This window comes from Tasmannia lanceolata, unplaced genomic scaffold, assembly GCF_043159265.1.
Source record: "Tasmannia lanceolata isolate RefF3 unplaced genomic scaffold, GAP_Taslan_0.1 ptg000008l, whole genome shotgun sequence".
NCBI classification, from domain to species: Eukaryota; Viridiplantae; Streptophyta; class Magnoliopsida; order Canellales; family Winteraceae; genus Tasmannia; species Tasmannia lanceolata.
In genome coordinates, this window is record NW_027518685.1 from 62,902,727 (window position 1) to 62,928,022 (window position 25,296).

The window sequence follows — 25,296 nt, forward strand, 5'->3', positions numbered from 1 at the left end:
GGAGGAGAGAGGAGAGCATAATAAGTTAACAATAAGGACTCCTTTGTCTGTTTCCTCTTATCATTTTTTCCATTTTGTAGGGTGTATGGGGATTCCAAGTGGGGTGGAACCCATATGAGAGTTTTTGTCGGCTGAGATTGGGAGGCATTGCACGCCCATTGAAGCCTCCTCGTTGGCTCTTTAATCGACCAAAATGAGAAAGAGATTGGACCACACCCTCCCTCCCTCTCTATAAATGCCTTTGCATTCTTCATTCCATTTACACCCATCAAAGCCTTCCTTGAAACAGAGCTTGCTTTGCTTTTGTTAGTAGTAAAGTCTTCATTAAAAGAGAGCTTTCATTGTCTTGTTAGTAGTACTACTCCTAGTAGTAGAAGAAGAAGAGAGGGGAAGAAAAAGAAAGAAAGAGATGAAGATGAGCAATGGTTCCATTGGTTCTAAGAGAAGAGTGAGCAGCAGAGGGCTAGGAGGAGCTCTTAGAGAGCAGCGGGCGAGGCTTTACATTATACGGCGATGTGTTGTCATGCTTCTTTGTTGGCATGACTGAATACTGGTTCCACCAGTGAATGAAATAGAGCGATCGGAGCGCTCTTTTCTTTTCTTTTTCTTTTTCTTTCTTGGTGGGTTAATGGATTTTGGCTGAGTGTATATAGCGAATACGGAATTTTTTTTCCACCTTTTTTTCTCTTTTTTGGTTAGCCATGGTTGATCATGTGGCTTTCTTTTTGGTGTACATTACAACTTGGAATTAAAGCTCAATTAGTCACTCTTCTTTAATCACATTCTGTTGTTGGTGGTGTTGTCTTTTTTTCTTTTTCCTTTTTTTTCCCTTACTTTTATGGGCAATCCTAAGTATAATGAAAACCCCATTATGTCTTCAACTGTCGAAGGTAAGGGGAGAAGATGGGATTGGGACTGTAGCTCAATGGTTGAGGTTTGTATCTCAAACTAGAGGTAGCAAGTTCAAACTATAGCTTTCCTACCAAAAAAATGGGTGGGAAAGGTTGAATGACATTCAAATTGTTGTTGGTGTTGCTATGTTTGTTCGGGAATACCACTGTGATTTGGAATTTAAGCATTTTAATTTACAAAAACAAAGCACTATATGGTTTGTATATTACAACTTCCCCTTTTCTTCTCTCTGGTTTGGGTTGGAGGGCCATGATTTACTCAGGTAGAAGAAAATGGGAGTACTTCATCATCCAAAAACAGGGTGGGTATTAGCAGAATTAATAATGCTTGAACCACAAGAGTAAAACAAGGAGCGATCTAATCCCACCGCAGTTAACCCACCCTGATCGAATACTCAGCCCCTGTATCCATCAAACATTGTTTTAAGATTCTGCTAAGAAAATGCTAAGCCAATGATTCTCCTAGTCCTTTCTCTTACGGATGAGACAATACTTTCGGATGGGACAATGTGAATCGCCCTATGATGTTCAACGAGATTAACGGTCTTGATTACACATACATGTCCCCTTATCGGATCCTAGCCTTTCAGTCAAGGGAGATTTCCATAGTGAAAAATGCATGGGCAACTACAAGTCAGGCCCACTTGTTCAGTGATCCAAACCCATCAGTTAGGCCTTGCTAAGAATATCCAGTGCAACTAAATCCACTCCCATAGGACGATATTAACTCTTATTTATGGCTGCTAATAAAGAATAACACTTCTTTGTTTTTTGACCGTCCATTTAAACAGTTGGAATGATCTAATGTGAGTAGATGTTGACACATGGCGTATCCATAGCAAGGCCGAACAGGTAAAAATGGTTTGGATCATTGAACAATTGGGGTCTGCTTATACTTTTGCCAACTCATATTTTTCTAATCCATGGATAAGAACCCACTAAGATAAGGTCTCATCATGAACAGTTTAGATCAATCATGATCGGGAGCTGATGTCCCATAGAACTAAGAAAAGCATAGTACATATAATGCACCAGGACTCATCAAGAACTCATCAAGAGATAAGGATAAGAGAGAGAGAGAGAGGGTTGTCCCTTTGTGTGGAGAGGAGACAGAGTGGTGGAGTGGGGTAGGGAGTGCACGTGAGGATGATAAGGATGGTATTGACCAATCATATAATGTGGGTCACCTTTTTATTGTTGGCCGACAACCAAATATTCCATCCTATATAAATATATTTGATACCATGTCTTTCCTCATTTAGCTGTTGCACCCACCCACCATCACTCTCAGTTCTTCTTCTTCCTCCTTCACACAAGGCCACATGTTTCAAGATTTGAACATCTCTTTGATAGACCATGGATGGGCCCAAAGCTCTCATATCTATCGGAAATCATCCAAACCATCCGAACTGATGTAGATTTGATATGAACTGATCATTGCCACCTATCAAAGTGTAATCAGAGGATCATTTGATCAAAGGTGAGTTTCTTATTTGAATATTAAAAGCCTTGATTTAATGGATGAAATCCGCATTCATGGCACGAGCGCCCATGCATTGATCTAGATTTAACTAAGGATTATCTGAACACATACTTCGCGCAAGGTTTCATGCATGTTTCCTGGGGTAGCAAGATAAAGTTTGTAAGATCAAAATATCCCTTTATATATCTATTGATCTATGATCATAGAGAGGTCCCTTTTACCATTCTGTATAAATAGGCTAAAATTTCAGTAGTATCACTGTTGTCCTTTTTGCAGCTTTCGTTGTTCTGGGAACTATGTTGTATGCTTCAACGACAACTCACATCAAATCATTTGGTTCCACTCGTATGGAAAATCGTTTGCCGACTGGGTTTCATGGGTTAGAGCTTAAACAATTATGGAGAACTCCTAACATCTTTGACCATTATTGAAGAGAGGAAGCAGAAATAGCTTAATGGGTTTGGTGCCTGATGGTGGCCCATTAGATGAATGAATGTGCCACTTGTGGTTGAATCCCTAATAAGAAAGGAATGACCAGTGAAAGAACAACTCACACTTAAGCATGCATTTGTAAAGTAACAAACTCAAAATGCCACAAACTTAGGTTGCCACATTTATAGAAAAATAGTATTGTTACCTATCTCTTTTATTTGTAAAAAAATTCAATTGTTCCTACAGCTCATTGTCAGTTGTATCAACCAATAAAAAAAAGTTCTACATGATGGGTGGCAATACCTGCTCCCTTTTTCTTGGAGACATTCAGGGACTTCTATCCAGCAAGACAAATTGGACAATTCAGACATACATGCTCCAGCAAGCCTGCCACAAAGTTTACAGCTAAATATTAGTAGGGAGGAATATAATGCTTTCCTTTTCTGCAGTCCTCTATGCATATGAGTCTCTCAAAACTGATTATAAACAAGTTTCCATACGGAACTAATTTAGAATGGTAAACAGAAGTTGTCGAATCCCTTGCTCACATATTATAGAAGGTAAGTTCAGGTGAGATTCAGAGACACTTGAACTAGAGAAATAACTGCTCATAGTAGGAGTTTGTAGTATTCATAGTGAAAGAAAAGCATAGCTTACAGCCTGTCTCTCAGAAATGGAACATGGATGTTCAGATTATCATTCGGGCACGGATGGCCGCCCTTTATACATCTTTTCTGTCCTGCTCCAGGATTCCATGTTTTCATCTCTTTTGCTACCAAAAATGCTTGCAAAACCACCGCTATTAGATGCATACATTTCGAGATAAATTAGACATGAAGCAAGAAAAGAGAACTGAAACCAAGAAGAAGAAAGGATGCATTTCCCCAATTTGCATAATTTATTGCATGACAAAGAACCAGCACATTGCAAAATATTTTCTTATTTTTTTTAATGGAAATAAATATGTCTATGTAGCAGAAAGTTGGTTACTTGAATCTGTGAGCGTGCCCAATACGTATGTGAATAATTAAGATTATTGAAAAGGCTAAATATTTTCCGTCTACATACATCATTCTTCAGATGACATGGAAAAAGCTCAATCTTTGTATTGTTACAAAGACAATTCGCAGATTTGAAAGTGGAGTACTGTGCTCAACTGTTCAGCTGGCAACATCCAGAAGTGCAAAAAAAGAACAGTCCTTACGGAAAGGATATTAGCAGTTAAAAGAAGGAAAATTAGAACAAGAACCAAAAAAGAAAGTTAAAAAAGAAAGCAACTTGAACTTCAATCAATTTCAAAATAATACACGGTAACAAAAAAGAATAGAATGAGAAACTGTTTCAAAAATTATAGGCTACATGAACTTCATGGGATGAACACCACTTGCTTTGTTTTTTTAAGGCGAGTAAGCTGGCATGACCCCATAAGCCCGTGGTTGCAACGCATAGCACTTCCCAACTGAGAAACGGGCCCAACCCCAACAACATTTGCTTTGAACAGATGATAATTAGTTGCATCCCATCATACACAAGCAGAAACCAAACATTAGTTTCAATAAACGTATCGAGAGCAAGAAAAGTGGAAGGAAAAAGCAAGAAGCAAGAAATAACTAGAGGGACACAAGGAAAACTCGAGATTTTGAGGAAACCAGAGAGAAAATGGTTGGAAGACAGAAATAACTAGCCCCCAAAACTTGCTTCCTGTAAATGTGCCTGCATTTTGCCTGAATTTGCTTGGGCTTTCTCTAGGTTTCCATAAAGCTTATCTTGCTAGTCCCCAATGTCCATTGCACTACTCAGGTACTAACCATTTGCTTACGAAGTGAACTGAATTTATATCCCATTGGTATTTCATTGCAAATGTATATCCCATTTCGAAATTGGATCCCCTAAATAATATTTACCTACAAAAACTTTCCTTCTAAGAAAAAACAACAAAAAGGAAAAAAAATTCACAACTCTTTCATATGCGGACCCTTTCCTTTAAGAAACAAAAGACAAAAGGAAACCAAGACCCGGGTTTCTCAAATTCTAAGAATTGTGGCAAAAGAAACTCACATGACAAGACTCTCTTCAATTAAGAGAGAGAGAGAGAGAGAGAGAGAGAGAGACTCCAACAAATAATGTTATTGAGTTCGTCAGGAAAAAAGTTTCCCTCTACTAGTTGACAGCCCGATCAAAATAACCTCCAGACAGAAAGGGGAAAAGGATAAAAAGCATTCAATATATGTGACACCACATAAAGTGTTGGGAGCTTTATCTTATATTCTGTATGCCAATAATTTTCTGTCAACCTAGAGAGCCTTTGAACATGTGTCACATGGACACTATGTCCACAAATTGGCCTAAAGGGTTCTGCCATGTCAAGAAGCACCAAAGCATGCCCAAGTATTGCTGTGGAAGAGACCAACAAACAGAAGGTCCACATCATAGTGACCAAAAGAGGATATTAATTTCCCTTTTCTCCGCTTTTTATTCGCTAAGATTTGTGGTGCTTACAATTATTTGAGGCATTTTTTAAGCTTCCAATGCCAGAGTAAGCTACTAATAGCCCTCAGAATTATGGCTTAATTATATGCATCATATCTTGTCAAAATTTTCAATTAGCAAGGCTCTGTTCTATCCATCAGAGCTCATCAGAAACCTCCAAGCATAATTTTGACTCATAAAATTTGCTAAAGTACACTGATCAATTTCGAAACCACCATCAAATCCTCTTGCATAGCACAAAATTGTCACAAAGAATACACAGCTATTATTCCCATCGCTGGGAAAGGAACCATTACAGTTTCTTCTTCCTTATCTTTACTTTCAATTTGCAAATCCTTTCCTTGTCGACTAATCTTCTTTCCATAATCAGTATTATTAACAATCTCCAATCCGGTTAGTATTTAATCCATCTAATGTGTATTTCTTTCAACAATTGAGACAAAGAAGTCGATTGTAGAATTTTATTGTGTATCCATGCTATTAGGGCTTCTTATTCCTCGTGTTTATCTTTTATTTTGCATGTTCTTCTCTTACTGAGCGATCTTCTTTCTGAAGAGTTAAGAATCTGTAGTGTAGATCATTGTTACATACATTCTATTGACGGAATAAGGAAGTTTGTGGGGGTGTATACGCTCTTACCCTCCGACTTACATAAAGTTCACTTCAGAGTGAAACTTGTGAGTTACCGAAGCGTTGTAGTTCTTTTCATCAAAGTAATAACAAACACAATGGATGGTGAAAAGGAAACAAATTATTTTACCAAATCCTTACTTTTAGGAATCAATGACAGAAAGCCTACATGGATGATACTCTTTCTATAGCATCTCGTATGATTAATAAGATGCCCTTGGGTGTTCTTAAGGAAATATTTCCTAATTGGGCTCTTAAATCCTGAAGCTCCTCTATTTCCTCATGTCACTGGACATTGGCTATATTTGCTTTGGCCATGTTCTTCTCTTCTTTTTTTTTGAAAAATGACGTATTTTATTGATATTAAGATAACAGATGGGACCAGGAGTCCCATCCTATTACATGATATGATAAGAAGCCAGGCCGGGCATACCCAAAATCCGAGATAACACACCGGAGTAAACAATTATAATTACATGTCTTTTCCTTCCCTACTTCCTACCTTTGATAACCTATCAATTATAGCTCAAACTGCGACCTTCTGCGTCTTAAAACCTTGGCTTAACCCTTACCACGCTATTAAAATAGACAATCATAAGAACAACTCAGAATCTGAAGTTGAGAGTAATCACCACACTCCTAGAGATGAAGTAGCAAATGAGTAGTCTCCAGATTAAGTCTAGTTTAAGCGAAAGACATAATCTCTCAAGCCAAAACCTTTGAAGTTGTAGTTCCTCTGGATATAGATCGAATATATTCTCTTTGCTATGCAACCATGACACTCATCCTCTATAATAAAAAACTATAACTATTCTTCCCAATTTTCCAGAATTTACACACCTTACAAATCTACCCGGTGTCTTAGAAGAACTCTTCTCAAACAGCTGTGCGAAAGCCCGGGAGCAAATTCTCTTGAGCCAACGAAAATTCTAACATCCTGAACTCACACCAGGTGATTTTGAAATATCTAAACTGGAGAGGGAGCTCATTGCTTTTCAAAAACCCCCTCCCCAGCCTTCTTTTCAGCCTCTTTTGCTCTTTCCTCTTTTTCTTCCAAGTCTCTTGCCACCATGGCCAGAAACATATCTTTAGTCGCCCCCAAGTCCTCATATCCAATCCCAAAGACGCCCCCATTGTTAACAAATCATCAAACTCTTCCGAGAACGATCCTCGACTCTCAATTTCTCCTGAACTATCAGCCATCAGTTTACGCTTACCTTTAGTATTCACACTAAGGCCTAGATTCTCCCCGACCAGCTGATTTACTTCCAGTCCTAAAAAGTCTCAAGAAACAATGGGCTCATCAACCGGGCCATCCCGCATTTGCTCCAGGTCCCTAATTACCGCCCTTTTTTCCTCCTCCCAGAGACGTCTACGGGAGCGCCTTTCCTTCTCTAAGATTTTACTGAAGATGGGGAGTTTGAGGAGGGGCACATGCTGCCAAAGGGAGATGTTTGAACCCCATAATCTAGTAGAGGGCCGACCCTAAATCCCCTAGCCAATGGAAACCTCTTCTGTCAAAGGATCCATGAATTAAATCCGGAGATTTATCTGTCACTGACCCAACTAATCTAATCTAATCGGCAGGAAGGAAAGAAGATATATATATATATATATATATATATATATATATATGAGGAAAGTGTCTCTAGTCGGTCGACTAGAGAACCTTCTCTAGTCCGCCGACCAAAAACACAATGGGCCCACATTGTTTGGATGATCCAAAGCATTCATTTGCTAGGCCCTGACATAGATAGGGTGTGTTTAAAAAATCAGCTCCACAGGATCATCCTAACCCTTTGATCTGTGGAGGTTAAAAATGGAGAGTGGAGGTTAAAAACACAGCGGGCTCACATTTTTTGGTTGATCCAAAGCATTCATTTGATGGGCCCTAACATAGATAGGATGTGCCCAACAAATCATCTCCATAGGATCATCCTAACCCTTCAATTTGTGGAGGTTAAAATGGACGCGTATAAACTCCACAAACTGTCCTATTTAACCACCACAAATCGAAGGGTTAGGATGATCCTATGGAGCTGATTTTTTGGGCACACTCTATCACTGTCAGGGCCTATCAAATAAATGCTTTGGATCATCCAAACAATGTGGGCCCACTGTGTTTCTTGGTCGGCGGACTAGCGAAGGTTCTCTAGTCGACCGACTAGAGACACTTTCCTCATATATATATATATATATATATATATATATATATAGAGAGAGAGAGAGAGAGAGAGAGAGAGGAAAGTGAAGCTACACCGCCGGTGTAGCTAACTTAGCTACACCGCCGGCTTAAAATACAATGGGCCCACATTGTTTTGGTGATCCAAACCATTCATTTGATTGGCCCTCACATAGATAGGGTGTCCACCAAAAATCAGCTCCATAGGATCATCCCAACCCGTCAAACTGTGGAGGCAAAAATGGACAAATTTGTGAAGGTTTTTACACGTTCATTTTTGCCTCCACAAATCGTAGGGTTGGGATGATCCTATGGAGCTGATTTTTGGTGGACACCCTATCTATGTGAGGGCCAATCAAATGAATTCTTTGGATCACCAAAACAATGTGGGCCCATTGTATTTTAAGCCGGCGGTGTAGCTTCACTTTCCTCATATGTGTATATATATATATCTTCTTTCCTTCCTGCTGATTAGATTAGATTAGTTGGGTCAGTGACAGATAGATCTCCGAATTTCATTCATGGATCCTTTGACGGAAAGAGAAATAGAAGAAAGGGGAGAAAAAGAGTAGACGAAGAGAAGAGAGGAAGAAGAGAAGAGAAGAATAGGAGAGGAAGTGAAGAATTAGAAGTAGCAGAGAAGAGATAGGGGAGAAGTTGAAGATGAAGAATAGAGGAGAAAAAGGAAGAAGAAAAACCCTCTAGAGGGGAGAAGCCAATCAATTCAATTAATCATCCAAACTTCTTAATTCTTAATACAATGAAGCCTATATATAGGCAATGGGATGGAAATAAAATTCCATGGAAAATAAAATCCCTAAATCTAAATAACATGGAAAATAAAATCCTATAAACTAAATAACACGTAAATAAGAATCCTAAAAACTAAATAATATCAAAATATATCCTAATGGGCAAATATGCCACTTATTGGCATGCTATCTACATCACTACATAATAAAAATATACACTAACAATAAACACGAAGCACCAAAAAAAATTAACACAAGTTGTAAAAATTGGAAGAAAGTTGCGGTTGTGGTATTTTATGGCTTGGCCCTACTTATTTTCAATTATGAATGGTATTTTGAGAACCGATTGTGAATGGACCAAGGATGGAAATAAAAACCTGAAACCAGAAATCATGTTCATAACTAGGGGTATTTTATGGCTTGGTCCTATTTGTTTTGGATTTTGAGAGCCAATTGGGAGTCAAATCATTAAAAATTTGAAGAAGAAAGGTGTGGCTGAGGAGAATAAAAATAACCGAGAAACAAAAAAGAGGGAAAAAGCTCAGCTGAGGAGAATTAAAAAACCGATGAACAAAAATATTTGTGACTATGTAGGGGGAGGTGGAGAAGAAAATAGAGAAAAAACACTTGGCTGTTCAAGAAAAAAAAAAACCGTACTTAGGCTTGGTGGTGTATGAGTTGTTCTTCTCCTCTTCTTCTCCTTCTCCTTTTCCCTCTCTTCCTCTTCTCCTTCTCTTTTCTTCTACAAAATTGCACTGCCAAGCTACAACTGAGAATCCGAAGATACGAGGAAAGGGGTGTGGGGTCTTTAGAATCACTAATATAATATGAGGAAAAGGACTAAAAGAGGGTGGAATTAGGGCTTACATTTGACTTATTTGGGTTTATAAAGGGCCCACCACGTGATAAAACCAAATGGGATTGAATCGTGTGATTCATATAAATCGTACAATTTGAAATCGAATCTTACGGTTGGACATTAAATCATGCGATTTATATGGATTTCGTTCAAACCTACGATTCGAATCGTTTTGCATGACATTTATTTGAATAGTACGATTTGAATCGTGAATCGTACAATTTTAACAACCATGGATAGCAACCAAAATTTAAATATTTCGGTCGAAACGAAATGTTTTGGCTGAAATTTAAAACCATGGTTTCAAGTGAACTAACCCATGCTTCAAATAATGTTTTACCAAAAAAGTAATGGATTTTCTTCCGGTGTCATATGGCCTTAGACTTGACTTTTCCTCTTTCACTAGGTCCACTATTTGTCCTCGAAGGTTTTACTTTCCTCATAGATGCTAACTCTCCAAGTTTATGACAACCTTTCCTTTAGAGCGACCTTAAAATGAATAGGTGTTCTCAAATGGCATTCATATGGATAATCAACAAATTCCAGCAAAACAGAAAATCTATGTTTAACCTAATAAGCAGCACCAGAGTTGACCATCACTCAAAAAAGCAACCAAGTGACCTTAATCAACCAACTAGAAGACTATAATGTGGATTATGACTGATTTTCTCTTTAATTGTCATTTCCAAACCACCAATCAAGAATCAAACAATTGGGATCACTCAATCAATGTGATTTTGGGGCTAGGGAATGCTCACAATGGGACCTATCAAGCAAATGCTGTGGACATAGTTGTCAACCCATGACTCAACTCGTGACTCGATTTCTTAATTTTATGACTCGTGACTCGACTCGACTCATGACTCGTAAGAGTTTTTGACAAGAATAGAAATTTAGTAGGAAAAAATATAATTATATATCAAAAGATGAAGCACGTAAAAAATATAACCCAATAGCACATAGATAAAGCACTAAGCCAAAAATATAAATAACTATATGATTGTACACGCACAAAAATAATTAAGTTCTAGTTGGAACTTAATCATGAGTGAAAACCATTCCTTGCTTTATCCGCCCATGATTTATGGTATGGTTCGAAGGAGATTTGTGGTGGTTCAGGTCAAGAACCCAAGATTTTCCAAGACTGGGAGCCTCCCTCACATGGTTTTGAGAAGCTAAACTTTGACAGGTCTAGCATAGGGAACCATAATCCTGTCGGAATTGGGGGAGCCTTGACGGATGAATTTGAAGCTATGAAATGGGCTTTTGCGGGTCCCATTGGTGTCACTGACACTAATGAAGCTGAAGTGGCGTGCTATCTACTAAGGAATAAGATATCTTGAGAATGAAGATTTGAATAAGGTAGTGGTAGGAGACTCGCTCAATGTGATAAGGTGGCTCGATGGCTCTCATTCCTTCCCTTGAAGATTTGCCTCTTTCTTCGATAAGATCCAAGATATGGTGGGGGATGCATCGATTTCTCTCCATCATGTTAGTATGGCTGACAGTTTAGCTAGTGATGGTGTCTCTAGGAAGAGAATTGAGCTATTTGACTTCATTCCTCCTTGACCCTTGCAGTGGGGCTTGTTCTTGTATTCATTTTTTTCTTTCCGTCGGTCTTTTTTCGCATTTAATGCAATTGCCTACCATTCAAAAATAATAATAATTAAGTTCTAAGTTCCAACTTCCAAGTTTTCAACCATCAAAACAAGAAAGCCCATGCCCAGCGACTCGAGATGACTCGTAAGAGTCTTACTTTTTCAACTCGACTCGTTGCAACTCGTAAGAGTCTTCAACAGAGGCGAGTCACACATGTGACTCGACTCGAAATCCCTGCGACTCGACTCGAGAGTTGACTCGTACGACTCGTAAGAGTTTGACAACTATGGGTGTGGATCATTGTACATGTATGTGCCACATGTATTTAAAGGGAGACACTTATAATGATACATGAGGTTGTGTGTATTTTGTTTGCATCCATCCATTTGCACATAATCAATCAAATTTTTAGAATCGCTAAGCGGATACAAATTTTTAGGTATGCCCAATCTAGAGTTGAACCTATCGGATCAACGGTCTAGATCACCAATCAAAATTTTTAGAGAAAACTATCCATTTCAATCAAGAGGTTAGGACTTAGGATTGATTATTCATCATGATACTGCACAATGGCATACTCTTCTATTCTTTTCTCTTTTTTTTGAAAGATGACAGTTCTATTAATAATAGAATAATTACAGAGATTGGGGCCAGTAGTCCCTCAAAACATATCATCAGAAAAACCAGGATGGATTAATCCCATGGCCAACAGGAAGGCCAATAAGATTTCCCAAAAGACCCCTACCTCATCCCCGAAAGGTCTCCCAAAAAACAACTAATTCTATCAACCAGTTTTTATACACCTCTTGGTAAAACCCAAAAAGTGCACCCCTTAGGCACTCAAAATTAACAAATAATCAGGCGAAGGAACAGTTCCTTAGCTCCCTTAGAAGGAAATCAACCTCGGTATTCATGACAGACGTCAGTTCCATTGCGCTGCCTTCATGATATCAATTCCAAAGATACGGTGTCTAAATACCTTGCATCAATTTAATACGGTGTCTAAATAATTATATGCTTACAATTTAACCCAAAAGCTTCCTCTCCCCCTCTCTCTCACTTTTTTTCCTTCTCTCTACTTCCCAACATCCTAAACATCCTGAATTGGAGTACCCTGATGGCATTACAAAGTTAATCCTCCGAAGAATACACCCAAAGAAAGGCTATTTGCATTATAATTCCCATTATCTTATATTTGCTCCAGCCCCAAGGTAGGGCTAAAATATCAAGATCTGTAATCTCCACCGTTCCCCCTAATTCCCGAAGTCAACAAACTGCCAAGCACTCCAACCTCAATGGGAGCGGGGTTGATCCTCTCAATGGTTCAACCATTCAATCAACCAAGGACATCGCACAACTAGGGGGGTTTAATAGGGAGGAGAATTCTCCCAGGATCAAAACCGGCCAAAATATCCTTGGGCCGATGAGATGGGCAATAGCTTTTTCTTCACCTTGCTCCCTCATTCCTGAAAGTATTATTTTCAAGGATCCTGCCCCGCAATTGGCCCTCAATTATTCGTCGGAGCAATCCATCAAGGGTAAACCCATTTGTATGCTTTTTCAGGATGCCCCATGCTCGAATCCTTTTATCCTTTAGTAGCAATGTAGCTTGAGTCAATAATGCTGGTTTATGGCGACTCAATTTGCTTCTCCAAGGATTTCCACTTGTACATTGGATATAGCTTTAGGAGGTGGCGTCGACTTAATAGGTAAGGAATTATCCGTTTCCTCTTGATTTTGAAGTTTACCCACAACGGCTCCTTTGTCAGTACTAGCCAGCCTAGCCTTTGGATTTCCACCTGATATTTGGTATTTGAAATTTGAACACTTCCTGTGGATCCCCCAAGTGGCTGAAAGATCAACGATTCTCCCACCTTCTACCATCCTGTCTTGGATGACCAAAGAAGGGCCAGGATCTATCCCACGCCTCTGCTGAAAGATAGGCCGACTCATGTTAGTGCCCGCCAACGGCAACCCCAAAGTCGGCGTGGTTGTCGCCGGTGTCTCTTCCGCTCTAAGGGAAGCTTCCCTAGTTTTATTTACAGGGACCGGAGGCTTTAATCTTTTCAATCCCGGAGGATCACAAATTTCCATGCCTATTTTGAAGCTATTATTCTGAATCCGAAGATGGATAAAGGGCTTGGATAGCTGTCATTCGGTTGTGTAAATTTTTGCCGATACATAGCTCATACAACAACCATCGTTTCCTTCCATTTTTATTTCCAAAACCGGTCCAAAAAGATTCCCCAAAGCTTCCACAGTCGATGTTGCCCATGAGTGAAAGGAATTCTAAAAAATTTAACCCAAATAGCCTTCGCCCCTTGTTGATATTCTGGATTCCACGCAGATAGAGAGGTGAGATAATTACCATAGGCCTTACCCCCCACCTTCAAAATCCTAGAAGCCAACTCCACATTTTCAAACATGAAAAGCACCTCATTTTGTGCGAGAATATTGGGCTTGGTTAGGGTCGGAATGTCCCAGAACCATTTTGCCCATTTCCACGGGTCATTTAGTATCCAATCCTTCATCTTTATCCTTCCAATTAAACAGGCATTTAAAAGTTGTGAATGTTCACCCACTTCCTTACCAGATATAGAAATGACTGGAATTCCTTCCTCAAAACTAGGGATGCAACTTGCGTCGGGTTTTACCCGACCCGCATCAACCCGACCCGAAAAGCCCTTGGGTCGGGTTCAGAGAAAGTGGGTCTCGGGTTAGGTCAATTTACAGATTCCAAAACCCGACAAAATCTCGGGCCGGTTCGGGTTTAAAAGCTGAAAACCCGACCTCTAATTCCTTGTTTTTTGTTTTTGTACATTATATAATATAAAAGGGAGCTTCCCTGTTATTGGTTGTAGGTGTCTCTCTATCCCGTTTTTATTATTATTAGAAAACCTAGAAAAGCTGCTTTTGCAAAGGCTTCCGTATTGGTCTCTCTCTCGTTATTAGAAAACCCAAAAAACTGCTTTTGCAGAGGCCTCTCTCTCTCTATCCACCCGTCGATCTTCATGTCCCATGTCTCATCTCTCCTTCAATCTTTTCCTCTACACCCACCTCGTCACCAGCTGTGCTTTTGCCCTCTTCTCCGTCTCCCAAACCTCCGACATTTTCCTCTTGAACTCCATGATCAGAGGCTTCCGTTGTTATTGTTTCGTTGGATGTTAGAAAGGAGAATCAGAACGAATCGGGTTTTTTCACTTCAACAGCATTCTTCAACGGCTTGAATGCTAACACCCGAATTTTGTCAGTGTTATAGTTTCTGATCGTCATTTGACTACTACATTCCTCCACCTCAGGGCTTGGATTAACATTGTTAAAGAATGGGCACTGAGAGAGAGAGAGAGAGAGAGAGAGAGAGAGAGAGAGTGACTGAAGCATAAACGACATTCTTGGAACCAAGATTCAAAAAACGGGGTTATAACATTATAAGGGTGTCATCGTTATAACATGTTTTATTTCTGTTTACACCTTTTTTTCCAGGTATAGACTGCTATAACGTGTTCTTGGGACATCTTTGGAACCTTTTATACAATAATAAGTGCTCCAACTCCGATCTCTTGTACCAGCTTTCTTAACCTGATCAGATAGAACTTCAACATATCATCAAAGCTAGGGAGGGGTCACTAACATGAACTTGTGGGACTGCATATATTTTATTTGCAGCTATCAAGGCGACAATATGGAAAAACCCAATCCGACCCCACCCGACCCCAACCGAGAAACTATATTGGGGAGGGCCGGGTTTATGAATCTTGGGTTTTCCCACAAGAAACCTGACCCGACCCGATATAATTTCTCAGGTAGGGTAGGGTTCTAGAAAACCCGACCCGCCCGACCCGAGTTGCAACCCTACTCAAAACAGGTTTCTACCACTCCTGAATCAGGCCAACCCCTACTCTCGTTCTTAGATGGAATTTGGGGGAACTGCGGGATTGGTGATGGAGACGACAAAGGTGTTACTGTCGGACACCATCGGCAATTTTTTCGCCATCTAAAGTTGTGGTAACCACATTTAGGGCAAGTCCAGTCCCCCGGCAATTTTTTCGCCATCGATATCATCTGGAGAGGATAATCCAAGTACTTACAATCCAAACTTCTTCTTCTCCTTGCAGATCTCGAGCCAGAAACTTGTTTTCTGTACTAAATGAATCTGATGATGATCTTTCCCCTACACTTCTTTGTAAATTCCTGAGATTGTTCCGATGCCTCCGATCCGAGATGAATTGATAAAAAATTGAAACTCGGAGACGAGGAATGCTTGCTGAAATGGTCGGAGGTGGGAAAAGAGGGTTTGGGTTCAGATCTGGGTTAAATAGGGTCTGATTGGAGTGGAGAAAAGGAGATGGAGGTTTTGATGATGAAGGTAGAATCGGATCTAGGGTTTGCTGGTGATTGAGGTTGATGACGATGGGCTATAGCTTGGATCAAGCTCTAACAACAAAAGAAGAGGTAACTATCAAGCTAATCAAAGAAAGAAAATGACAGATAAGAAGATTGCTGGGATATGGATGAAGATGATGGTAGTGAAGCTTCAATCGGAACTCCGATAGCCTTGTCGGAGAAGAAAATACTACCACTGGATCGAAGCTCTTTCCCTTGCTACCTCTCTCTCACTTCCAGATCTGAGATACCTAATCTCTTCCCCTAACTTCTCGAAGAGAAAGAAAAACCTAGATCTCTCCTCCTCCTTCTCACCCCTTCGGCATACTCTTCTATTCTTCCTCACCTTCACGTAAATTCTTTCGTTCTTCTCTGAGATCAATGTTTCATACAATTCAATACAATAAGGATTAGCATATTTTAACAAATTAAAATCTTGAAAGATAAATGAAGTAATTTTGATAGTGGAAGATGTGAACAAGAGAAGTGGTTTGTCCTCAATATTAAGGGCCCGTTTGGATGCTGTGAAGATTTTGATTTGGATTTCTCACATTTGCAGCCCTTTTTGCGTTGTGATTTGGATCCGGATCAAATCCTTGGGTTTCCAAGTCAGCGACTGACAATGAAAAAATCAGATTTCTAAATATGCTGTGGAAATAAGTAATTGGAAATCCACAGATCTGGCAGTTTCCTTCACCCTCTTTGCTCCTCAACCTCTCCCCTCCAGTAAGAAGTACCCCCTTCCCTCTCTGTCTCCCTCAACATGAGCTGGCGGATCTATTCATTTTGTATTCAAAACTCAATTCCAAATCCAAATACAAAATATGAGGTCTCCAAACGGGCCCTAAGAGAATTTAAGGATCATTTCTATTTACATAGTCTCATGATGAATCATTCATGATTGGCTAGGTCATTGATACAGATAATATCCGAATACCAAATTCATTTGATATGTGACCTATGATTGTCAATACCAAAGTTTGAAGGCATCCTCTTCTGTCAAGTCCCGCACTGCACATCCTCTTTTAACATTGTGCATGAGTCATTTTTGCTAAAATGTATATTAAATAGCCATCGAAGAAGAGTAGTTGTAATCACTACAATACTAATATAAGAAAATGTTTAGTTGCCATGGATTTTATCATCCCAAGTCAGTCCAATCAATTTCATCTTTTAGTAGACCATTTCTTCCTCAAGGACGGGACAAGTGTTGAAGACGGTGGTAGTGATCTTCCTCCACTTATAAGTGATGCTGATGATCATCAATATCCACCCAATTTAGCAAGGACTTTAAGACATACACGAGAGAGGAGGAAGGTACAACACCAACCAGTTGTCTCCTCGAGCCCAATTACTTCCACTTTACTCTTATCTTCAAATTTAACAATTGCCTTTGTAAAGGTAGACATACTTGCAAATTTTGTCACATTACTATATTTATCTCTTATAGGTCACTCTCTCCTTATAAATAATTTCTTTCAGCTTTTTTTGCCTTTGAAGTTCCTTCTATTATTGCAGATACTTTGAATCATCCTATGCGGAATGAAGTAATAGATGACATTAGAGGTCAAGAAAGAAAAAAAATTTAGAAACTAGTTAGTCTGTCAAAAGGAAAACATGTAGTTGTGTGCAAGTTAATGTACATCTTAAAGCATAAGATTTGTATCTTTTATTTCCCTTAAGACTTGAATGTGCAGTTAATGAATTATTTATTTGAAATCACAAGCGTAGTACTTAGTAGGACTTTCCTAAGTTAAGTTGCAGCTAATTTAGATGAAAAAAAAAATTAAGCACTACATTCATCTAAAACCTTCTAGGGAAAATCATTATCATTCTTGATAAAACCAACTTAAACAATGAGAAGAAGATAATTGTTAACACCGCATCTGAATCAGAACCTAGGCTAAAACCAAAATTTAAAAGCCTACATGCTATTATGTGGTTAATACTTCAAAATAAAAATTCTAATTGATGGGCATTCCAACTATTAAAAAAATAACGAAAGTATACCGAGAATGATCTTCAAACGAGTTCAAAGCAAGCAATGAATTCTTCAAATCGTCAATATCTTTGAGAATTTTCTCTTTTTCCATATTCCCACGTTGTATCTCAACCTGTAAGACTGTACACAACTTATATGCCATTTCAACAAGATCCATGATGGTACAGGTACAAAATGATGTCTGGGTATTAGAAGCCCAAAATTTAAATTCAACACCTTAGTATTCAAATTTCCTCCAGAGAAATTGAGGAATCGGAAAAGTGATTCAATACAGATTTTGTATCAAGAGTAATTCAACTATATGCTTCCAAATGATTGAAACTCATGTCGTGTTCTTTCAATGCAGATAAACAATTTCAATCATTTAACATGAAGAAGAGCATGCCAGGATATCTTTTACCTCTCATTTCCGCTTATGATTAAAATAAAAGTAAGGTATTATGATAAAATAAATGAATCTGGACTTTAGGTTAGATGAATTAAATAACAATAGAAGGAAAAGCTATCATCCACCATGAATAAAGGATATACTTACTAGTTAGGGAAATGTATAATTAACGTTGTATCACAAAATTGCGAAAAAGAATCTCTCTTCCAAAGGATATGAAAATGACTTGAATTAGAAGCAAATTTGAATAAACTAGCATCCTTTTCCATTGAGCTTTGTGGGGTAAAAAATGATCTTCCACGCTCATAAAGCATGATTGAAATGCCATATTGAGAATTTATTACCTGTACAAACCATAGTTACCGGATTCCCCATCCTCCCTCCAACCCGCGATCCGGGGTCGCACGATCCCAAACGTGGTTCGCTAGCGACCCGGATAGCCAAAAATGACGACCTGCGGCGACCCGCATGAGAGAAAGAGAGAGATGCATATAGACTAAGGGAGAGATGGAGAGGCTACAAATTTTATATATTTTGGATTGGATTGGAACTAGAGCTTTCTTTTTGAAAAAAATATGTAGGGCATACATGAGGTTTTTTATTTCGTTTATTAAATGGATGTAGTATGGGCTATGGAAGAATATTCATATATTCCAACAAGAACTTTCGTTTTGAAAAAATACGTATGACATAAATGAGATTTTTATATTTTGTGTATTAAATGTATGTAGTATGTACTATGGAATGGTATTCTTGTAAAAATATATGAAATTAATTATATATATTTGTGTGTGTGTAGAGAGAGAGAGACTCCGAATTAGCGCTCCAAACTGACCGTGACCCCAAATAGCGAACCAACATAGCATACCCTCATTGTACCGTATACCGGGCTACCATCGGACCCTATACCCGTTCCCATACGACTTACCGGAATGAACCGCGTTCCAGGTAACATTTGGACAAACATGCTACAAATAATAAGATATCTACATTGTGAGATGAAAGTTTTAAAAGATCCACAAGATTTCTGTCCCCAAAACTTTCAATTCTATAATGGAATCAAAGGGGCAGAACTAAGAACCCTAGATACAACATTACTTCCTCTTCGTTGATAGGTATAAGGTTTTAAATTTCAGTTCCAGTCTTAGTTTTGGTTGCGATGGAAACGGAATCATTTCAGTTTCGGTTGGAAATTTCGGTGGAAATCCTGTAAAATCAAGGAAACATACTGAAAAATATGCAAATGATAGAATTTAGAGCAATGCTAGACTTAAGGGAACCCTTTCAAAAACAAGATGAAAGGGCTCCCCTACTGGCTGCACGTCACCGAGCTGCATTTAACATTCTCTGACTTCTACATTTTAGAGTAACGTGCAGCCAATGGGGGAGCCCTTTAATCTCATTTTTGCAAGGGCTCCCTTCAGTCTAGCATTCCTCTAGAATTTAAAGATGAAACTTCATGAAATGCTAGAATAAGCATAACTACACACTTAGAAACCACAACATAAGCAAAACAGTCATCCATAATGGTTTAAAAACATTGAACACTTAGTGACATGTGCGACATGCACTGTCACGCCTGTCTGATAATTTAATACATACGAAATTTCACATGTAAAAAGGGCGGCCCAGGACACGAGGCTCCCCCCATTGCGGGGTCTAGGGAGGGCTAGATGTACGCAGCCTTTCCCCTGCTTTGCAGAGAAATTTCACATGTAATTCATACAAATATTTATACATAATACATGCACCACATTTTTCATGCAATTCATATAAATATAATTATGTAACACATACTAATATAGTATACCAGCATTATACCTACGACTTTGGTTTATGCATTTCAGTCGTTTCGGTTTCAGTTTTCGTGGGGGTGGAAACAGAAACATTTCATTTCGTGTCGGTTTCGACGAAAATTTAAAACCATGGATAGGTAAAACCTTCCTCAAGGATTAAAACCACAAAAAGGGAGTTTTACTGATAATACTCATGCTTAAGAAGAATGAAGGATTTCATATAACAAAAATAATTGGGATATTAAACTCGGCACTAGAGCAAACTACCCTCCAACCATTCCATAGATCAAAAGCCGAAACAAAATTAAAACTTGGAAGAGATTTTGCCCAACAAACTGTAACCGCCAACACTTTAGAAGATAAATAAGAAGCACTTTTCACCAACCCCTAAAAATTCTAGCATTCCTTTCCTTCCATAGCACCCAAATCACCGCTAAGAAAGAGATATACCACAGAATTTTGCCCTTCCTCCGCCAAGGGGGAAAAAACCAACACTCCAACGCCTTAAGAATATCCTTAGGAAAACCCCAAGAAATGCCAAACATCTTCAACACACTACCCCATACTTCCCAAGCCACCTTACAATGTATAAAAACTAAAAAGGTGGTTCACCGATTCACCATCCTCGATACATAGGGCACAATGGTTAACAATCAGCATTTTCTTTTCCCTTAAGAAGTTGACCGTCTGAATACGCTCCTGAATGGCGGACCAACCGAAAACGCCTACCCTGAGAGGGACATGTATGGACCAAATTCTAGCAATCCCAGGGGAAGCCGTAGAGTCTTTCTCTTTTCTAGCTTTCATGGATCTCCTTATTGAGCAGACTTGAGGGTTGAGATCTGCCCCTAGTGATCCATTGAAAGGAGACTTAACAGTTTTGTTTTTCTTCAGAAGATTTTGTCACATCTAGGGTATTGTCCTTTATATTCCAGATTTGTTCTCATGTTTTTTTGTTGTATCTTGTGATGGATAGATTTATGAGTCATATCTCTCCTGAAAATACCAAAAACGGAAAAGGGAAAGACTCGATGCAGATTCAATCCGTTGGAAAACAGTTATGAGAATATTCTTACCTTGTTTCATTAACTAAAGCCCACGTTGAGGGTTACCTTGCCCCGATCAAGCAACACAGTCCCCAGATCTAAGTATGGAATGATAGCTTCCCTACGATTGTTGATATAGCTGATGATGATGATAACCTCGACCACGACCAATCTATGACAATAGCCTTGCTCACGTCCTCAAGTAGAAGAGTCAGTAGGATAAAATGTCTAGAAAGTCTCCATGAGAAGTCTGTTTCCTATGAAGCTTGGTGGAGGCCTTAGTTGTTGAGAGAAGTTCATGTTGTCGTAAAAGGAACACACAAAGCTCACAGAAGGTAGAAAACATTGTACAGGTGAGAATAAAAGTGTTAAAAATTACATACTCGTCACCTAGGCCTATGAGAGCATGCCAAAACTTTTTTCTTTTCCATCTACCATAAGATAGCTTTCCTCTCTCAATGATGGGATCACTACCTCCCTTGTGTACATACTCATTGGGAACAATAATTAAGCCATCAAGATGGTCAAGGATGCCTTAAGCATGGCAACAGAAAACAATTTGACCCTTTCAAAGGGGGAAATTGTAATGTGTAAGGGAAAGGAAGAAGAAGAGGTAGAAAAAAAAAAGTGGAAGATGAAAAGGCCAAAGAAAAACTATCGTTTTGAAGGTTCGAATGAAAGCGTTTAGCCTTCGAAGAGATTTGAATGGGACGACTAAGGTTTTAGGAGAATCGAATGAAAGGGGTGGAGTTTAGAATGGTTTAATTTGATGTGCTAGGGTTTTAGGAGCTTCGAATGGGGTAGTTTGGATCTACAAGTGTTCGAATAGCTTGGTTAGGTAGCTTCAAGGTTTTCGAATGAGAGGTTTTGGGTTTTAAAATATTCAAAAGGGTAGCATTATTCTTTTTTAGGGTGGGGCAGGGTCTTGATGGGTTTGAATAAGAAATTTGATACTTGGACAGTTCCAATGTTGGGATAGAATTTTTAGGGTTTTGAATGAATGAAGTGAGAAGAGTTTAGGGTATAAAGGATGAGAAAGAAAAACGAAGACCTAGGTCTTTGAAGAAGCAAAAAAAATATAGATTTGTGGAGAAATAAAGAAAAGTAGATTTAAGAGTTGAAGAAGAAAAAGGAGATTTAGGATTTGAGGAAAGACGACGGATAGAGAAACAAAGAAAAGTAGATTTGGGATTTGAAGAAAGACGAAAGATAGATTGGTGATGTAGAAATACCTCTATGGGATCAAATGATGTTCGGGTACCTTGATCAACCTAGTTCTGATGCCATATAAATACTGATTAGATCATGCAGTCTTTCATGTGATGAGCAAGGGGCGAAGAGAATAATCACGAGGAAGAGAGTGAAGAGTTGTATTTCATTAGCTTCTAATTGAGGGTTACACGGCATTACACTACCCAAGGTAAAAGACTTGGTAATGAAGGGTACTAAATCATTTCGTCTAGACTGAACATGCACATATTACAACAATAATGTTCGTATTGATTAAAAGCCCCAAAATGATATTGATTAAAAGCCCCAAAATGCAGATTAAAGTCATAAACAATATATATGAAACGAGGGTTTATACACCTCCCAAAAATGATTAGTCACCAAACATGTCAGAGTAAAAAATAGAACATTTATGGACATAATCAAATTAGTGCTCCAATAATTTTTTTTTTAAAATCAAAGGAAAAGAGAAAGATATAACTACCAAAGTTTGAACTATGAAGTTCTCCAAGAATATATTCAATAAATGCTGATGAGGAACTTCGTAGAGCACTGATTTTCAAATTCAAATTCAAAATTTCCTTTTCTAGAACCTCTTTCTCTATTAACAATGTTTGTAACTCCTCATTTTCTCCTTTCACAATGTCCCTTTGGAAACTCCTGCATAAAATGATGAATCTCTCCCTGACCAAAAAAACACATACATCATTCAATTTTAACCTCCCGTATTTGTATCGAAATCAGCAGGGTTCAGACAAATTAAAACAAGATTCGAGTAGGTTAAGCACCATTTGAACCTTTAGGTATGCCATAATACTATAATATTGCTGTATAACTATTGAGGTTGTGAATGGGTAGTAACTTCCTTTCTCAAATAATAAATCAAGGCAGTCACAAATAGCCAATGATCTGTCTCCGAAAAGTTGCTCAATAGCTAAGACAAGACATTCAGAAATAGTTGTGAGGCAGATTTAAAGTGAGTGAGTGTGTGTTTACAGTCATTTATGCACTCATTCTATTCCTTCAAGACAATACAGCGTAGGAAATATAGCATACAAAACCAAGAAATAGTGGAAAATTTATGTCAGCAAGATCGACTCCCGCGACATGTAATTGGATCTGGAACACCGATGGAGAGTTTTCTGTTCCTTATTTCTACCAATGCATCATGCCGATGTCATCTTCTTCGCCTACTATCAAGGCTTGAAGGACTCCCGACCCTCCCAGGGTTTGTAGGCTCCCCTGGACAGCCCGCTTAAACAAGATTCCTTCAAGACAATGCGGCCTAGTATTCCCAATTACTATCTCTTTGTTGAATAATAAATATGCAAACCCATGTTGAATACAGCTTGTGTTCAACATCCACAACAAAGCTACAAAGAAGGATTTAATTTTTTATTTTGGTCCACAATTTAAGCATCATCCCTTTGAATCTATCGAAACAGTTACCCTCTAAACTAACTGTGAATCTTTCTAAAGTTTTCATATTTTCTAAGTTGTAGAGAGATCATCATCCTTTTACATGCTCCATGGGTGAACGGGAATTCATGCCAATCACTACATTCCATCCACATTGCAACAATGTATCTAATTTTCTACTCAGGAGCAACTAGATCAACTACACATTATCATTGACATTTTGCATTTTGCCAAAGTCGCTTTCTTGCCATCAACATACATCAATTTTTTTGCCCATGATATTGCTCCCCGTGAACAATCCCCTCCAAGGTTCTCCTCTTCAAAGACGCAAATATTCTGTCCACATTGCAACAACGCATCTAATAATTTGCTTACGGTGCAACCAAGGTCTTAAATTCGGTTTCGGTTTCTACAGAAACTTTGCCTTTTTTATCCCAAAAGTTGCATGTTTTGCATATTTCGACAAAAACGTCAGGCGAAATGTAGTACTTTTCCGATATCAAGTGGATTTTGTTGAAGTAGCACCCGAAATCAAAATATTTCAGTAGAAACCAACTAGATCACCTGCATGTTATCATTGACCCCTTCAAGCCCGTTATACATTTTGTCAAAGAGGCTTTCTTCCCATCAACAGACACCGATATTTTTTCCATTAATATTGCTACCCGTGAACCATCCCCTCCAGGGTTCTCCTCCAAAACATCCAACTTACCACCCTCAGACGCTCACCTTCCAGCTCAATCATCCAATCTAAATTAAAATAGGCCAACCTCACGCACATGTCTCATCTGCCTCTTTGTTCCTAAGCTAGTAAATCGAACTCCAAATCCCAATATCCAATCCTAAGATAAATAAAGGCTCTGTCAAATCCATACCATCCCTAACATATCATTTTTAAGGACCCTCACAGCCATCTTTCTTTCACACAAATGCCTCTATTTTTCCCCCAACTTGACAATTTTTTAAAGCCAAGGTCGTAGCTCGTCCTAAGCTCCAACTCTACTCCAAAGGAACCTGGAGACAGAACTAGACCAACAACTATTGTGCCTTCTACTACCTCTTCCTCTTCCCCTAACCACCACCACCCCCTCAACCCAACAAAAAACCTTCAAACACACATGGAGAATTTGGAGTCCTTCACAGGCAGTCTGTGAAGGCATTCGACCTTTTTATTTATTCTTTCTCGATTTTTAGCTATCTTGTAGGTAGGCCAAGCATGACCAGATTCTGACGCTTCTGACATTTTCATTCATGAATTTTGCTTTCATATTTGTGTGCTCAGTTCTATGTTTCTTTTCTCACCGTTATAATATTAAACAAAGCTCATACATTGGGACACGAAAATGTTCGTAGGACTGAACAATGCATGTTAAAAGAGGAGCTAGTGTAATTCTAAGAATATTGTTGACTTTTGTGGTTGACAACTACCTGGCCAACATCTATCACATGATTGTATTTTGTATTCCTATAAGTCACAAGTATATTCCTCAACGTGGGTCAACGTAGATGACTTCATAATCATGTGGCATGGGGTGCTCACACATATGTGCAATTTGTGACTTGTAGCAAGTGATAGATTGTTACACAGTGTTTTTTGCATATGTACTCAGCATGAAAATTCAGTTAGAATATCGTTGCTTAATATTGATTTTGTAAATACAAGAAACCAAAAGTATTTTTTCATTTCGTAATGA

The 25,296-nt window shown here is 38.7% G+C and overlaps 2 protein-coding genes across 5 annotated transcripts in view; one reads left to right on the forward strand and one right to left on the reverse strand.

The window, feature by feature from the left end:
- The first annotated feature begins 205 nt into the window (after positions 1–205).
- On the forward strand, positions 206–780 carry LOC143883722 (small polypeptide DEVIL 4-like). The gene has a single exon (XM_077387042.1). The coding sequence runs from the start codon at positions 410–412 to the stop codon at positions 545–547; it is 138 nt and encodes a 45-aa protein (XP_077243157.1). The 5' UTR covers positions 206–409; the 3' UTR covers positions 548–780.
- Positions 781–2,961: 2,181 nt separating this feature from the next.
- The window catches only part of LOC143885442 (uncharacterized), a 42,120-nt gene continuing 19,785 nt past the window's right edge, over positions 2,962–25,296 (reverse strand). For 2 of the 4 annotated variants that reach the window (XM_077389620.1, XM_077389619.1), the window contains exons 4-7: positions 22,668–22,867; positions 17,732–17,843; positions 3,484–3,625; positions 2,962–3,213 (exon numbers count right to left, since the gene is read on the reverse strand). In XM_077389620.1, coding sequence (XP_077245735.1) covers positions 3,523–3,625; positions 17,732–17,843; positions 22,668–22,867 — 415 coding nt within the window. In that variant the 3' untranslated portion in view covers positions 2,962–3,213; positions 3,484–3,522. The remainder of the gene's footprint in view (positions 3,214–3,483; positions 3,626–17,731; positions 17,844–22,667; positions 22,868–25,296) is intronic. The other 2 variants (XM_077389624.1, XM_077389623.1) reach the window with 2 other exon arrangements.